This window comes from Plectrocnemia conspersa, unplaced genomic scaffold, assembly GCF_051122295.1.
Source record: "Plectrocnemia conspersa isolate PC_06_02 unplaced genomic scaffold, ASM5112229v1 ptg000002l, whole genome shotgun sequence".
Lineage (NCBI taxonomy): Eukaryota > Metazoa > Arthropoda > Insecta > Trichoptera > Polycentropodidae > Plectrocnemia > Plectrocnemia conspersa.
Window position 1 is genome coordinate 21,393,430 of NW_028277166.1, and position 18,401 is coordinate 21,411,830.

Genomic DNA, 18,401 nt, shown 5'->3' on the forward strand with positions numbered 1-18,401 from the left:
AAATTCGAATTGGGTCACCCGTTATATATAAGAGAGTAAGTCAATATGTCTTTAGAAAATCTAAGGGATGACGCTAGTAATATCGAAACAACTTTGTTTCTTAAAAGTACCACCTGTCAATATCCATCGCGTACTTTCATTCTTGCAACATATGTTTTTATATTGTTTTGTTAAGACTTATTGACCTACCCTCGTATATGAAGTTTGGCATATGTTATCTCAAAAATGTTTTTTTAGTTGTGACCTTCTTTGATTAAAGAAGTTTAGGGACAGTTGATGGTGACGGGTGGCAATTATACACAGATTGAGCCGTTGCAGTAGTATTTTATTGATGATACGAGTTATTTACATTGAAAAAGGGCGGACGCGAGACGATGTGTCCGAACGTCAAGAAGATTGCCAGTATAGAGAGATATTTTCACGCCAGTGCTACTCAAGTGCCGACCAGATTTGGCCATAACAAATCTAGGCTCCCACAGAAGCAATATGTGTTAATTATGTGATTCGTAAAATAATGTTAAGCAATTGTTTTTCTTTGTTATTAAACTTGCTTCAGAAATTTATAAATATGTATTTTTGTGATTTTTTTTCTTTCTATATTTTACTTTATATAATATATATATATATATATATATATATATATATATATATATATATATATATATATATATTTGATTTATTATAGTTTTTATTTTGATATTTGAGTTTTTGATCCTGTCCTTTTAACATATTATACTTTTAACATATTATGTTCGATATTACCTTAGTGTTAGTATTTATATTTTTGTCGAGAATTGTAATAACTAACTAATACTGTCTTTTTCCGAAAATAAGCCCTAGCGTGATTTTCAGGAGTTTTTGGAATATAAGCCCTCCCTCGAAAATAAGCCCTAGATAAAATAAGGTGAACGCCAACATGTGGCGATTATTGCCAGTGCCACACTATTTACAGGCGGCCCTCGTCTTTCGAACGTTCGATTTTCGCACAATTCGCTATTTCGCACATTTAAAAAAAAAACATTTTTTTAAATTTAAATTTTCTTAAGAAAAAAAGTTATAAATATGAATGAAAAACGAAAAAGTTAAGTGTTGATAAAAAAAAATCAAGGACTCAGAAACTTCACACAATTCGAAACAAAAAAAATATGATTCCAGCGGGAATGACTGCCTATCTGCAGACACTTGGTATCGCAATAAGCCAGCCCTTTAAGGAAAATTTTCGCGTGGAAATGAATGAATACATTGAAAACAGAATGGTGAGAAATCAACGTGGGAATTTTGTGAAGTCTGGTCTACAAGAAGTTGTGAATTGGATAAAGAATCATGGGATAAAATAACTGAATGTTGTGTTTCCAATGCACTTCAAAGAGGCTACATAGACAAGAAATACTCATTTAAGGATAGCTATATTGCAGGACATGAGAGATTCGGACCAAAGATTCAACAGAAGATGGACTTGATTGAAATTCAGAATGAAATTCATAATTTGATTAGTTATGACGATGTTCCAGAAGAAAATGAGATGACTGTATTCGAATAAATTTGAAATAAATGTAAAATTCCTATATAAAAAGAAATATTAACCGAAAATATATAAATTTACTTATTGTACATGAAAAGTAAGCCCTCTCCCAATAATAAGGCCTAGTTCATATTTCGGACCAAAAAAGAAAGTAAGACAGTGTCTTATTTTCGGAAAAAGATGGAGAAAAAGAAGGAGTATTATAATTGTATGTATCATATATTGTTTTACATTGCGCTTACAATATTCAATATGTTTTTCTTGTAGTTTTTTTAATATTCACACAAAAATATATATAGAAATTTTAAAATTAAATTTACTTTAAGGGTACCAAAATCTTCTGCTTAGGGCATTTAAAGGTCTTAATACGGCCCTGAATAGATATATGCAAATTTCAAATTAGATTAAATATATTCCTTATTTTAATTTTATTAAATGTAGGTATAAACTAATAGCCTACAAAGTATTAGCAGTAAGGAAAACATATCAAGTGGAAGTGTATAATGAAAACAATGGGTTTTATAAACATTTATAAATATATTTTGAAATATTACATGTTTTTTTTTCTTGTTATAGTCTTGCATTTGATAAATAAATATAGCAAGATAATATTAAAGCGATCTTATATAAAATAAATAGTGACATTTATAAATGTGCCAAGCACTCTTCATATAAGAACAATAAAAACATAATATTTATTAACTATGTAATATTAAACTTTCATAATGTATCTCATCAACCCATCAATAACTGTGAATAGATTTTATTAAAATTGTGTCTATATAATGTACATAATCCGACTACATAAATTGTGTACAAAAATATAAAATTCACAGCATACTGTATATGCAGCTATGGAAGATGTACCCTGAACCTTTACTCAATTTGTCATCGCACTCAGAATTAATAGAAAAAATAGTACATCTAGTGTGTATAAATATATATTACGTGATAATATAATTTTATAGATATATTAAGGCTTCTTATAGGTAAACATGAATTGATTTATTAATTTATGACACAACGTTTACATTTGTATTATAAGTCGGATGAAAAATATCATTAGAAAAAAATAATGAACCTAGGGATAAATTAAAACTAAGGTATAATAAATTCATTTAAAATATACGCAAACATTACAAGGTTTATGTATATATCACTTTTTTACTTAAATTATAATTTTTGGATAAATGAGACTTAATCTATAAAAAAAACTACATATGATAAAAATAAAATCTTAAGATATATAAATTGTTTTATACTAGTTTTGTATTTTGGCAGCTACTTCAGCTGCTTCAGCTAACGCTGTTAAGCCACATATGTCCGCAGCCATGTGAGGGTTTTGGTCCGGAATTATGAAATTTGAGGTAGTCTTGACGATTGGTGCGTCGTTCGTATATATAATTTTGGCCGATTCAATGTTCATTTGTTGCATCTTCATCGGAGAATTCACGTCCAGCCTGGTGATGCTGAACTTTCTGGGTTTCCTCTTCCTGCTTCCTATTATGACCGATTTGTGTTCTTCGGCCAGACGTACTTTATCTTCCGACATGTTAGTCGCTTGATAAGTTTTGAAATGAGTATGGTTTTTCATATCGATTGGTTTCGGCGTTTTAGAATGGTCTGTGGGTTGGTACAGAGTAGCAGTCGAGTTAAAATGTGTCGATAGATGCGGCTTGTAATCTTTGTGCTTAGAAGAGGACATGTTTTTTCTACGTTTTTTATTTTCCCTCTTTTTCTGTTGGAATTTTTCAAGGCTTAATGAAGGCAACGCTTTGATTTTAGCGTCGAGATCGAAGTCCGACGCTTTAAAAACTTTATTCATTTTATTATCAGAGTCTTTCGATTGGTCGAGCGAATTTTCATCGCAATATAAGGTATTTTGTCCGGTATCGTCGATATCATTGATATCATTATAGGCACTTTTAGGAATATTATTTTTATTTTCGTTAATGAGCTCAATGGACTTTTGAGTATTTTCGTTCGTATATTCTTCGTAAGATTTCCACGTATGTGTCGGTTCAGGCGAATTAGAATATTTGACATCGTCTCGCTTAGAACGTTTATTTACCATAAGGCCTCCGAATGCCATGAACTCTTGATAGCGCTTCCCTTTGCACGATCTTTTGCTCGGCGGCTTACACTGCTCTTGCTCATAGTCATTTTTCCTATAAGGGTAATTATTTTGGTGCTTTTTAGAAATATTGTTATTATTGGTACCGTTCTGAATGAAAAAATGTCTGAATTTATCGTGGCCGTGAGAATTGCCACCTCCGTAGTCTTTCCTATTCAATTCTTCATAATCATCCTTTTTGTTGTTGTCGTATGATAGTTGAAACACGCGGCTCGTTTCGGATAGCTCGTCTTGTAACTTACGAAGTTTAATATCACAGGAGTTTTCATCTTCTTTTGCAACACCGTCGTTCGGTTCGATGAAGGGTCGCTTCTTCGGAGGACCGGTGATTGTATAATTTATTGTGCTACTTTCATTCTTGTTATGGTTAATCGAACTAGTTACCGTCGATTTGCTTAGATCACAGTTTGTTTTTAAGTATTCACTGTCTGCGTCCGGATCGTCGGGGTCCTTCGTCAATATGAGACTGCTGAGTCCTCCCATCTGAGTTTCGTCCGCCAGCTTACCGGGGGTGAACATCGCGCGGTTCTTAGACGTAGACGGATTATAGTTAACTTTGATGATGTTGTTATTGTTAGTCGGCTTGACTTTGCCGTCGGAAGAATCATTGGAAACGTTTTCTTGATCCAAGTAATTTGAATTGACGTTAGTGTTGCAAGGGCGAGTTGCAAAAGTTCGGAGCGGAGGCGCCGGTAGCTTGTACCACTTGAAATCAGGGTGAGCATTAAAGAAAGCATCCTTGTACTGAAAGCAATAAAAAATACCATTATTAAAATGTACACTTACTCATTTATTTTATACAATTTACCTGTTTAGCAAGGCCTGTGTAGCAAGCCTTTTCATCTTTGTCAAGGTTTGCCCACCATTCGCCAAGTATTTTTGTGATTGATCTATGAATTGGTAATATAATGCGTAATTAAATGACGCTTTATTTATCAATATATATATATATATATATTTTATAAGCAGTATACCTGTTCTCGAGATTGGGATATTTATCTCTGACGACACTCCGATGCCTTTTGCAGAAGATGAGGAATGCATTCATGGGCCTCCTTGCATGGTGCGACGGCTCCATATCGGCGTCGTTGCTTCCCTCATATTGTTTGTTATTTTCAGTTGGAACGGACGGTAGTTCTTGTGTCTCCGTCATGATGATGTTCTACTGAAGAAAACAATAATAACAATTATCAGGATTATTCTAGCAATTATTAGTTGAATCATAAACAAGATGAGCATATTCATCTTGTTGATTAATAATGTTAAAGGTGAATGGCCACATTTGACGATAATGATTACCTTATCACTAAAGTTCATATCAAACACACGCTTTATAGTCTTTATAAATATATAAACAGGCATAATGAGGGTTTTAGAAATATTGCTGTAATGACGAATATGCTAAAGTATAATCATTTATTTACCGATAAAGGATATAATCAAAATTTAAATATGATAAAAAAATGTTATTTTTTATCTTACATAAATAGCTATAGATAACGTGCACACTTTCCTTATCAGTATTTAAAATACCACAATAATATTTTTAAATATCAATACAATTCAATAATTATTATTATAAATTTTATTTTTAGGTAAAAGTATTATTCTATTTAAGTACATTGTATATTATAAGGTAATTCAATATATATATAAAATATTGTTTCATACTTATTTTATGATATAGGCAAAATTCTTAGATTTTTTGTTTTCGCAAATTTCGGACAAACATGTTTGCTTTTTTATAAAATACAAAAACATATTTTTCAATCATATGTTTATTATTGATTATGGTGTATTGTATATATTTAATTCATTCAAAATTGAGATTTGGACTCAAGACTACAAATATAAAATAAGTTTGGGTTTAAAGCAGGGACGTCATTTCAGTTTTTTCAGGGGGATGGGGCAAAAGTTGGCCAGTAAGTGGTCCTTTTTTATATCAACATTTCATTAGGATTTATAGTATTTCATTAAATGACATTAATATTTTTAGCAAAATTCAAAGGGGGGTGGTCCCTGTTTAGAATCCACATCAAAAGCAATTAATTGTGTCATTGCAGTGGAAACGCTCAGTTATCTAGCATTCATATTAAGACATTCTCATAACAATATTAAGTGAGAATTGTTGAAGCGATAAAAAAGGCATTACTTTTGCAAAAAGTATAAAAGTAAAATACTTTTACAAAAAGATAAATCACATTTTTTACTTTAAAAATCTATTATTTAAGCTTAATAATCATTTTAGAACATACGTTTGTACATGCAAAGTTTAAATAAAAATCTAATAAAAATATTCACCATTGTACGAAGAACGATGGCAGTGTAGTCTATCCAAGATGTTAACACTCATCATCGTTGTGTTGGAAATAAGAGTGCGTGTACACATGCATGCATACATATACAGTTCTCCATGAATTTGGTTACACCGATTTATGAACGTTATCAATACTAAATCAGGGCTGTTTTAAGGGTCGGAAGGCTATACGTTGGAAATTGAATTAAAAATTATAATTTGTTATATATTTATTATAAATTATTGTCATGTTGTGGTATTTTGTAATCAATAAAACAATTCCTGTAATATTCTATTAGTATTTTAAAAAATATTATATTAAACAGATATTCAACCTGGAGTGATTCCAAAACTGCTCTCATGTTTTTGAGTTAAATATGTATATAAATAAACAAAATAAGCAATAAAGTGATATTTTATATTTTTCTTAACAAATTAAATTAAAAAAGGAAAAAATAATTGAACGTGTAATTTTACATGGTCACACTAAAATATTTCTCACCAATACTATATCGATGAGCGTTCACATCTTGGGCAGACTGTACCATAGTATTAGGATCGCATGTCGCGCGAAGAGTATTATGAAATTAACTAGGGTTTACCGTTTATGTATGGTTTAAAGCTTAAAGTTTAGCTTTAAATTTACTTAATACGCGCAATTAATTTTATTCCAATAAAATATGACAAAAAACATGAAAACGAGAAACTAAAAAAAAACTAATGTAATATAAAATTAATGTTTATTATTAGATATTAATCGATTGATATGATCTTTGTGAAAAACATCGCGGTCACTCCCCTTTGGGGTTTATGAACACTGACAATGCACCTATGTAAATAAACATAAAATAATGCGTTTATGTAAATTAAGTGAATGCGAATTTTTATGTTGAATTATAAAAACTATCAAACCCCGACCCTCATCGTTAACATTAGCATAAATATATACAAGCGGGTCAAAAATGCATCTCACATCTTGAATTCTCAATTGACCTCTTATTCGACATTTCTTCAGTTGACGTAGTACAATAGTTTTTATTATTCACATAATTTTTTTGGCGAGTGCTTGAACATTTGTTTATTATACTGAAATATAAACATAGATAAAAATATATTTCCCCTTAAATTTGCATCTAAATATAATGTAAAAAAATATTTCACAGTGGCAACTCTGTCTCATTATTCATCATATAATCGCATATGTTTATGTGTATGTACGTTTGTTTATGCTGTCGTGCTTTTATTGAAGTCGTTCACACGTACTTTACCATTTTTGTTTGGCCGCATTAACAGTTGCCGGTCAGCTGCTCAAACAAGATCGAGATTTACAGTAAAACGAATCCAGCACTATAGTCCTATACGCAGCGGGAGTTCATGCGGCCAATATGCACAATTTTATTATCACTAAGCGAACGTAATGTGCATTCGAAGTGCTCGTTCGCCACTTTGACCTTGAATTTCATTTAGGAAAATTATTCTTATCGCGATGAAATGATATATAAACATTTATTTAATATAACGTAGATAGTTGTTTCGATCAATAATTATATTATTGTATAAAAGAGGAGGCGTTATGCAATATGTACATTTATTGCTGATGGCAACACAGTCAAATTAATTTTAAATTAAATACCGAGCTCAGTTTATTTATGAGCGGAAAAAATATATTTTCTGATAATGATGTATTATACATATAATGAAATAAAATGTATTATATAAAAAAATAAAATTATTAATAAAGCTAAATAGTAATGTATAATTGCAGATCAACGTACGTATACATATTGTAGCCGTAACCTTGATTGCCATGTCTTTGGTTTTGCGAAATTATGTGGCACTAGATCACGGTCTTTCCATTGTGCAGGTTTAAGGTTGAGATTTTACTAGCAGGTTATAAAAACTTTTTATATATAGATTATAACATATATAAACACTTTCATACTTTTATAAATATAACAGCGCCAAACCCCACCACGAGCCGCTGCTCATTTATATTTAAAATAAAGTAGAGAAAAATTGGCACTGTAATAATTATTACTGTTTGGTCATAAAAATAAACTATCGGTCATTATTTAATTTTATTACAGCGAATATGTAAATTTTGAGATAATAGCATTAGCTATACAAAAACAATGAAATAAAAAAAACACATTATGTAGAAAACATTGGGCATTGTAGCAATCAGTAGCGGATCGTTGAAGAATAATAAGTAAAATATATTTGATTTAAATATTAAATTCTATTACGCGTTTGCAGAGCGGTTAAATTTTAAAGGGGGGAATTCCCCCCTTCAATCTGGTCAGAATAATGCATGTCATTCTTGAAATGTGTTAATAAAATAAAAAAAATTAAAAAAACTACCACTGACTGGAAACTTTTACCCCCCCCCCCCCCGACTGGTTCTAAACCAGAAATTCTCGCGTTATCCCTCAATGATAATCTAAAGACAGTTTCGAATCTATCCCGAAAATATTTAAAAAAATATGTCAATTCAGTGAAATTGTATCGCAATATATTTTCACCGGTAGATATATATTTTTACTAGTGAAAATATAATTTATCTACTTAACATTATTTATTTACATGCGATGTATTATTGCTACAGCGAATGTGTATTTTTCAGTAAAGTAATATTTTTTCTAGCGAAATCCAAATACATTTTCACTATTTATACTAGCGAAAATATAATATAACTGACTATTTGAATTATATGCTTCTCTAAAATTTCTTTGAAACTTAATTTGTCAGTTGCGAAACTTACATTTGCTGCTCAAACCCAAGCCGAACCTAGTAAAAGTTTTAAACTAATTATAGTTTTAGAACATTTATTAGGTCAAGTTCAAAATACTAACTAAGCTAATTCAACTCTCAGGGAAAAATAAGCAGAAGAAGATGAAGTACAAACATATGTCGTATCTCTCATATTATTCCATATTTTGTCTGCAATTCGATATTACAATATGTTTTAAAAATATGATGCTATTCTTACCGATATTACTACGGACTTTTGATTTGAGAGTATTAGTCAAAGTGTGTTCAAACCGAATTTTAGTTAATAGGAGGGCGCAAAAACAATTATCACTTCTCAGAAGTCAAAAATTCACGACAAAAGCAATAAAATCGTGATGGCGACGGCATGATTTTCTTGATTTTTGAGTTCAGAAAAATGCATGTTTTTTAGTAATATATAATGAAATCAAAATATTATCGGTTAAAATACCCTAAAGAACGTATGTGCAATAAATACAATATAGCATATACTAAAATTAATTAAATAAATGAGAGTGGGAACGAAAGGTTAAAAAAAATCCACGCGATCCGCAGATGCATACTAACTGTACATATAAAAAAAGTGCTTGAAAATTGGAAAAACTCTATTATTTCAAAATAAAGTTACGACGTAACCATTATTGTAATATAAGTGCTGAAAACCAGTAAATGCATTGTACATCAAAATTATGTATAAGTGTAGAAATTAAAGGATTACCGGATTATTGCGTAAGCGAAAATTGCGAACACGAAAATTCCACACAGCGAAATATCTAAACACAGGTGATTGTTTGAATGTCAAATATATTTTAATTTTAATTCTAGCTGCTTTATATGTTACTCTATTTTTAAGTAAAAATTTGTGTAGTTATAGGAAATATAAGCGTATCATACTAATATATTAAATTACTAATACAATTGTGAAATGTTTTTTTAACATGATATTTTAAATTAAAATCATATTAACATCCGTTATATAAAGACATTATTTTTGACGTATTTTTAAATATAGATATACATATGTGTAAATTGATAATTTATAATCAAAATTTTTGCAGTGCGCAATATTCACGGAACCAAATTAAAGGTACAACACAATATTAATTTATAAGAATTATATTAAAAAATCCAATTAAATACCTCTGTACGCGAAAATCACTAATTTAAATGGCGACACATACGTTTGACTGTATCAGTGATTTGATACCAGATTTTGTTGACTTTTTTGTTTCTTCAGATAATTACTTGTATATAATTCAATATGTAAGTGTATCGTGGAGGAATAACTAAAATATGAACATTATATTTGAGATAGTTATAGAGAGCAACAGACGTCATGTACACTCGATGTACACCACAGTATGGGATTAGCTAATGAAAAATATGTTGTAATATGTTGTTTGCGTTTAATTAATATTTTGCGGAGAATTCTGAGAATAGCTCTATAATAATTGGATTGAAGCCATTGAGAAGGAAATAAAAATATGACTGTAACAGTGCTTTTATATTTTAGCCTTTGAAACGATAAAATACAAATTTATTCGGTGTATCGAAAGAAGTCCTAAAGTATACACCACATAATTATAAAATTGAAAACATCGAGTGAAATATTTTTTTAATGGGCATTATTACGCATTGGGGAAACCTGTAAAGTCTTGATGGTCAGATTTATAATAAAAACATATAAATAAAAAATAAAAACATTTTAGTGAAAAATATATTAGTCAGAGAATGCATCAATATATTAAATTAGGGTTGATAATATTCATATTAAATTTACGGATCAATATATGTACATAGTATAGTAACGCAAATTATTGGTACTGAGAAAGTGATTTAAAGTTAATCTAAAAAATATTGTAAATAAGATATAGGTAATGAATTTGTCATGAAAAGTGTTTCATTAAACTTAATGATTTAGTTGTGTCTTTTGAACTTTTTAAGAGCAAACTTTTTAAAGAGATCAAGTTTCTGAGCAGAGAAATAAAATAAATATAATATGTCGGGATCACTCTTGATTGTTAAGAACACAACAATGGACTTGTTAAAAGCTTTATTTGTATCATTTGTACTTTCTAAAACAATATTGTTTTCTCGTCAGCGCTATACAAACTGAGCGGGACTACCTGAACAATGCGATGGTCGGTACGGAATGCAAAGGAATACGTTACAAGTACAAGCTCAGACCTGCATTCGACAGAATTACATAATTAGAAATTTCAACAATTTTTGAATCAATCTATCAATAGCAACTAGTATGTTTCGGTCCGAATCATCGCATTTGCTAGATGATTAAGAAGTGGAAGGAACGTCCAAGGGTATATAAGTCAGAGCAATGCCTCACTGAATCTACCTCTATTGGAGATATACATCAGGAACAAACGCTTCGCATCCGACTTGGAATACACGAGAGTTTAGCCTAACTCATATCAAACGGTGCTACTCCAAATCGGAGCCTGAAAATGCAGCGGCTTCCCACTCCGGCCGTCGACCAGATTCAGCTATGAAGCCACACGAATCTCAAAAGTTCAACCCCATCTTTGAAAACACAACTGCACATATTATGCAAACTTTGTACTTAATTTACGTTAATGTTTATAATAAGTAATATTTAGTTTAAATGTAAAAATTAGCTTATAGCTACATTAATAAATAATATACATATGTATATAATTTCATTATTTCCTTAATCACAGTCATAACAATATAATTGGTACTATAAATAAGTATGCTTGTGTTTACAGTAAGAGAAATAATCATTCTAAGATTCATAAAAAATATCAATTACATGTATGTATACTTTTACACAAGGGAAATGTTTGTTTAACGATGTCACTAATGACATCCTGAGGTTACTGATAAGCTGTCACTTAGCTGTCTTAAAATCGTGAACACATTTGGGTCTTGTTCGGAATGCAATCAACTGGTTCATACAATCCACATGTACATTAGTACATAGATAACGCGGTGTGATGTGTAACCGTAAATATTAATAAGGGATACGTATAAATAGATTCATATTGTCCATTCGATAAAATTAATAAATATATTGTATGGAATAATGATTGCATGAATCAGGATACGTGTGGTCTTCGAACAACAACGATTCATTCGAGCAGAACAAACGTTATATTATTCATTATATATTACTGTACTTTAAAATTCTGATAATAATAATATTATCGTCGTCGTTGTGTACTTGACGAATACTATTGTACGGCTTCTGTTTATACCTGTCTTTAAAAATCGTTATAAAAGTATATTATTATAAACGCGAATGCTATCTTGTGATAAAGGTTAGATTTATGTTGGATGCTATTTATTTAGTTTTATGGTAGAGTACATACAAGTATAATAAATAAAGCAATTGAAATTTTAGTATAATCTAAAATATGTATGATCAAATAATATATCAGTTAGCGTAACCAACAATTTCCTTAGAATATAATGTCATAAGTAAATATTGATTCAAACATGTTGTAGCTAATAATTACTTATTTGTATGATAGCCACAAGCTTTTATAATATCATAGTAATAAATAGCGTTTTGATATTTCTGGGTTATTATATACATCAGAAGTAGTTAAGTTGTTGACCCAAAAACATTTTTAGTTATCCGCGTGAGTATGAATGTAAAATAAGGTGCAAATGCACATGAATTCAAGATTTTCAGGCATTTTCATGTATTCTGTTACTAAGTACATAACACGATGAAAGAAAAATAATAGTTTAAGAGTAAAAAAACTGAATTTAATTAATTTATTTTTAGAAAATTATAAATGAAAATGTGCAATATTTTGATTATATAATACTAAAGTTAGTGTGGCCCAAACACTTTCTAGAAAATGAATGCATTAAGCAACGTATCTGAGAATCTGCATCTATTTTTTCTATAAATAAACGGCCTCAACTCCGTAGATGTAGCTTCATGATGCAATATTTTATACCTATACTAGTTGATTTTAATATTTATTTAAATATTTATATTCTCTCACTAACCCTTTGATAAGTGAGTTAATTTATACACGTTTTTTAATTTATTTTTACACAAGTGAGGTAATTTTATGTATTTTTCCACGTTTTATTGCTTTGATTTATTTTACTACTATTTTGTATTAGTATGTTTTATTAACTCTTCTATTATTTAATTTCAACTGTAAACTACTGATTCGACACTAATCTAGGTCATTTTTGACAGTTAACTTCTCTCCCCTTTTCACCCCCCCCCATGTCGATGGGGAGTTAAATTAAACTAAAACGGCTTTCAGAGTGTCACTATTCATCTCAACGACCGTAAAAATATGGATTCGACAGCAATATCGGTTTTTATGTAACCACCCCCCTCAAGGGGGCTTGGGATGTTTAGCCCCCATAGTATTTTTTTCAGATAGTATGTCATATGTGTTCCAATTTTGGTTTAAATTGCTCTAGGTGTTCCATAGTTATGTCACACACACATTCAAAGTCTGAAGAAATTGACAACTGGAAAGGTAAAAGCTTAAATTTACGCATTGACCGTGAGAAAAACACTTATCACACACGCGTTAAAAGTGCAACTAACAAAATGGCAAAAAAGCAAGACAAACGGCCGCCCTGGGCCTTTACAAATACAAAGGCAAATGTATTACATTGACAAAAATCACAATTGAAATGTCAGATTAAGTAAGAATGAGTGGAATGCGAGGTTGCAAAGTTTTCTAGTCATGATATGCAAATATTATAATAATAAAGCAGACAAAAATAAACAAATCTAATGTCACTGTGAGTGAATGAGCAAAGAATTTCCGCTCAAAATTCGCTCTCAATTCGACAATAACTTCCATCTGATGGATCCGACTTGGAACATAATAGTTCCTCCGAGTAGCATCAAGAAGAGCTACGCCGACTATTGGCCGAGAACAGTCGCTTCCCTCTTCACGTCTATTGTCATCTACAGCATCCGAGTTCAACCTTATCATTGAAGACGACTGGATATTATAGACGCAGATAACGCAGTACGTGGGCTTAAAAATATGTAACTAAATAAATAAATAAACACCATAATATCTAGACCAGGACAAGTTTTTTGACCCAATATAAATTATTATTTAAAAATAGTCTTGCATTAAAGCAATCATAGTAAAAATTAAAATATTTAATATTCATTTCTAACAATTACTTCAATAGGATTTTAAATATTTTTCCCCCACTGAGTATTTTTTAAATATCAACTAGACTGCATTTAACAATAATTTAGCCATCACTGATATATAAAATAATACTTCCGTCTCTTTAAAAACATATATTGTTTTCGCTTTAAGCGGCAAAGGTGACACTAAATCGATAACATAATCACGTTTACTGTAATTACTGAAAACACGTATTTTTTGAAATGTGAGCAGGGTCAACCAGAGAAGTATGCGGCCTGGGGCAGCTTTGGAAGAAAGGTGGAGGGAACGCTGGAAATTAAAAATTAAAAAATCAAATATTTTAAAACTAATGTAGCAAAATTGTAAAAAAAATCGCTGCTCGGCAACATTTACGCCACAGGTAAAATATTAATTTTTAACTTAAAAATATATATAACATATATTTTTATTGAGCTATTTTAATTTTTGGTCGAAGCGCTAAAGCTTCTAGGTCCAGCCATGTACTCGAGTTCAATTAGTACACGCATATCGAACGCATTGTTTTTAGCCTCTCTCTTGCACAGTCGTTAGCCTTCAAGATGGCGGTTGATATTAATTTTTAATCGATCGTTAACGCACTTAAATTAGTGCCGTCGATGAAAGTTCAAATCGCTATATTAAAATGTTATATAAAAAGGTTGTTTTTCAAACATATCATAATATATTATGATAATGACACTAAATCAATTATTTTAATAAACGATAACCTCAATCGGCAATCGCCATTGTAGCAGAACAAACAACGTGACCTTGTCTTATCGCAGCAAACGGCAATTGAAACAGTATCTATGCATTTTTATAATATCGCCCATTTTAAATTTGATCATCAGTTTTATTTAAATGTAGATAACGAGTTTCACCGAGTTGGCCAACCTGATTGAGCAAGAGAAAATCGCTGTGTCGCGATAATGTTGGCCAACCTGATCGGACATGTCTGTGTGTGTTGCATTTTAAACTGATCGGAGCTATGCTTTTTTTTTAGTAAATGCGCTTATATTGACGATACGCTTTCGTGATTATTAATTCATGTTTAAGTCAGACGGCGCACAGTGGGGTAAAATCAACTTCTAAGTGGGGAAAATATTTATTTTCCAAAAATAGACGTCAAATATATGCACAAAAATTAAGTAACGCCCAAGCAAATTCATGAAACTTAGTGAACATCTTGTCCTTCATACACAATGGATAAAAATAAGACAGCTGAATTTAAACGTGGAAGTACAAGTATTGAAGATGACCTTCGAAACAGTTTTTAACTGCTATCACTGAAGAAAACATCGATAAGGTCATGGTAGATAACCAAATCAAGGTTCAAGAAATAGTAAAGGTTGTGGGCATTTCTTATTTACAAGTTTACATTTTAGCAAGGTAGGATTCTTGATAGTTGATCAGAAACGTGTTTGTTTCCACCGTAATGTGGTAGCCGGGGGGGGGGGGGGGGGAGACCGCCCCGGGCGGCACTTGCATGGGGGCGGCATTTTCGCGACGGGATTTTAGAATCGGTAAAAGTCGAAATCTCACCGGATGTTTGTAGTGAATTATACATTAAAAAGTAACAATAATTTTCTTTTGATCTAATTTTTGTTTCGCAAAATGCTTTAAAGCTTTATTTTTGTTCAATCATTGTGTTCAACCGCATCGTTTTTGAAGCGTAAAAAGCGCAAAATATACGTTGTAACGGCGATTTTTTGTTTGTTATCCATATGTTAAGCTTTTTCGATTTTCTTAGATGTTTTAAGCTGTTCAGAACTTTTGCAAGCACTCTAATTTTTGATTCTACCTTCAGTTAGTTGATATTTTGCGTCTTTTTCAATGCTTTTTGAAGCGTTTCTTAGTTTATGAGCATTTTCTATTGATTTCATGAAAATGGTATTATTTACTCATTGTTTTTATTATAAACTAAACTAAACTAGACTAAACAAATACCACTAGCACCGCGCTTAGCGCTTTCACTTTTACATAGGGCCCACAACGCGCTAGGCGCGTTGTAGGCCCGGACGATGTTGTTTTTGATTGTATGCAATAAAGTTTTTTTTTGTAAGTACAAAAAGTACACTTCAAGATTCATAAAAAGCGCGTTTACTTTTACACAGTGATGCATACAACGCGCCAGGCACGTTGTGGGCCCGAACGAGGTAATTTTTGAAAAAACTTTTGATTAAAAACTCATTTGTAATTTTTAATAAATGTGAAAAATAAAGTTATTCAAATAATTAATGACTAATGCGTGAACGTGCATTTACCTCCCTTGGCGTAATTTTGGCCTTGCATATTGCAGACGTGTCTATAAATAGAAATACGCATGCGCGACTGCACCTATTTGCAGTAATTATTTTATGGAATACCATAATTTGAAGATAGCAGCGAATATGTTAAATGGACATGAACACAATAAAATAAAATCATTTTTTTTAAAATAAAAATAAAATTACACAACAAACGAAGTACTACTTTTTCTCAGCGTATTTTGTCTGAACTGTGATTTTTAACCTTTGAAAGTTGGTATAAGTTAGATCATTTAGTTAAGCGACCACTGATCTAAATTATTATAACATATTTGTGAGACTATTATATTATCAAATGTTTAATTAAACTTTGCATCATTGATTCATGCTTTTAATTTATAGTATTTGTAGTTTAGACTATATACTATAGAGATAGCATTCATATACAATATATATATATGTAGATAGTAGCAATTGACTCGAAAAGTTCTAGTTAATACCAAATGAAAATGTTAAAAAAAGTAGAAAAGTGACGAATGATTGCATATAAATAGACAAGGAAGTATGGAAATTTAGCTCAAATTAATAAGCAAATTATAATGTTGATTTTATGCAATGTTTACAACATTATCTGTTATTTGCATTCATAAGTCATCTTTTCAACATCATACATATCGATGACTAAACGTTACAATGCACTCTGAATCTTCCGACCTAATTATATTTGATCTTTTTTGAACGACGATTTTACCCCACTGTGCGGCGTCTAGAATTTTCTGCAGTTTTCACAGCGTTTCGAAGAAATAAAATAAAAAAACAAATAAAAAACAGCCGTAACGATGCGAGACGAAAAGAAAACGATAGTATTTTATCGCTCAATAATATGTGTATAAGCAGAGCGATAATTAAGTTTCGAACGTCGCCTCAATAGGCGGCGCCACATTCGATCTCAGATTGCGCAATCTATTTATTCAAATACGAAAACCGACGGTTGACGACTGCTGGCCAATATGGCGACAATTCGTATTATAATATGTATGACATTTTCATTCGTTTTCTCTCGTCACAGCAGCGATAGATGCGCGAACTTTAACACGATCAATTGCGAGACGAATCGGTCACGTGACACTATTAATTTATGATATCGAACGTGTATTGAAATAAATTAAAATAAGCGGAAAATGCGGCCGTATTGCGAAACCGATTAGCGTCCCACATTTACGCACACGAAAACTTTCTCGTTTCGAGCGATCGAATTGTGAGCGAAAGTGTTTTTTCCCAGGCGTCAAGTGGCATGGAAGATATTGCATCGATTTCAAGGGCACCGCGGCACACATACGCTCGTTGACATTCTTTGCGCTTCCTTTGTGTGCGAAGTCGAGCGTGTGTGGGTGCGCGAAAAATAAAAAATAAATAAAGTGAGGATTAGGTCGCGCATTTGCCTGTTAAGGTCGTCCTAGAAAGAAGTGACCGAGAAGCAAAATGGCGTAATTCAGCTTCGGACTGTACAAGGCCACGCTGTTGATTTGCGACATTTCATCGCCGAATTTAACTCGGACGAAGAACGAAATACATGGAAAAATTCTAAAATAATCGCGCTTCTCGAAACCGTTTTTCGCCCGAACGAGCGGACGATTGAACGCTCGCAATATGGAAACAAAAAGATGCGACACTTACGACGTTTCGGAGTAGAGTAGGACGAGGAAAATGTTGTTGTGCGTTTCCACAGCCGAATCGAAGGTTAATATTTTTTTCAACGAATTATGAATGAAAGCTGGATTGTTATTTGTGAGACCCGCATCGGACGAGACGACAGGTAATAAAGGACTATACTCACATTTTGGTCGACGGCTCCGCGACGTGTGTAATCATGAACATGACGTCATTTAATGCAACACATTCCCGAAATATTAACACAAATCGGACGCGCTGACATGAAACGAACGCTACGAACGTCCACGGCCGTCGGTAGACGCGGCAACAATACTTTGGAGCACTTATCGAGCGCGATTTCAGAACTATTTACATGGACGCGGACTGAGCAGATTTTGACAAGATGGTAGCGGACCTTCTGTTTTGCTTTGGTTGTCAGCTGATACGGACTGCTATCGCTTCGAGGCGCACGCACAAACTTCTCCGTCCCTCTCTGCCCGCTCACTGATGCGCGCTAGAGTGAGACGGGACGTGTCAGCCCGTCTAGAAGCGAGACGGTAATGTCATTCTCGAAACCTCAGATAATATTGGCAAAACATTAAATTTAAACGCTTTTCCTTGTTTTCTCGCAAAC

General features: G+C 31.9%; 1 protein-coding gene across 3 annotated transcripts; it reads right to left on the bottom strand.

Moving 5' to 3' along the window:
- Nucleotides 1–2,039: 2,039 nt before the first annotated feature.
- On the bottom strand, nt 2,040–18,201 carry bbx (bobby sox). 3 transcript variants are annotated; one of them, XM_088181511.1, is made up of 4 exons: nt 17,952–18,201; nt 4,631–4,818; nt 4,465–4,546; nt 2,040–4,400 (listed from the first exon to the last, which is right to left on the bottom strand). In XM_088181511.1, exons 2-4 carry the CDS (start codon nt 4,807–4,809, stop codon nt 2,784–2,786), a joined length of 1,878 nt encoding a protein of 625 aa, XP_088037637.1. In that variant the 5' UTR covers nt 4,810–4,818; nt 17,952–18,201; the 3' UTR covers nt 2,040–2,783. The 3 variants fall into 3 exon arrangements, with proteins under 3 accessions (XP_088037637.1, XP_088037636.1, XP_088037638.1); XM_088181510.1 differs by having other exon boundaries at nt 4,631–4,821; XM_088181512.1 differs by having other exon boundaries at nt 4,631–4,821; nt 17,792–17,960.
- Between the last annotated feature and the right edge of the window lie 200 nt (nt 18,202–18,401).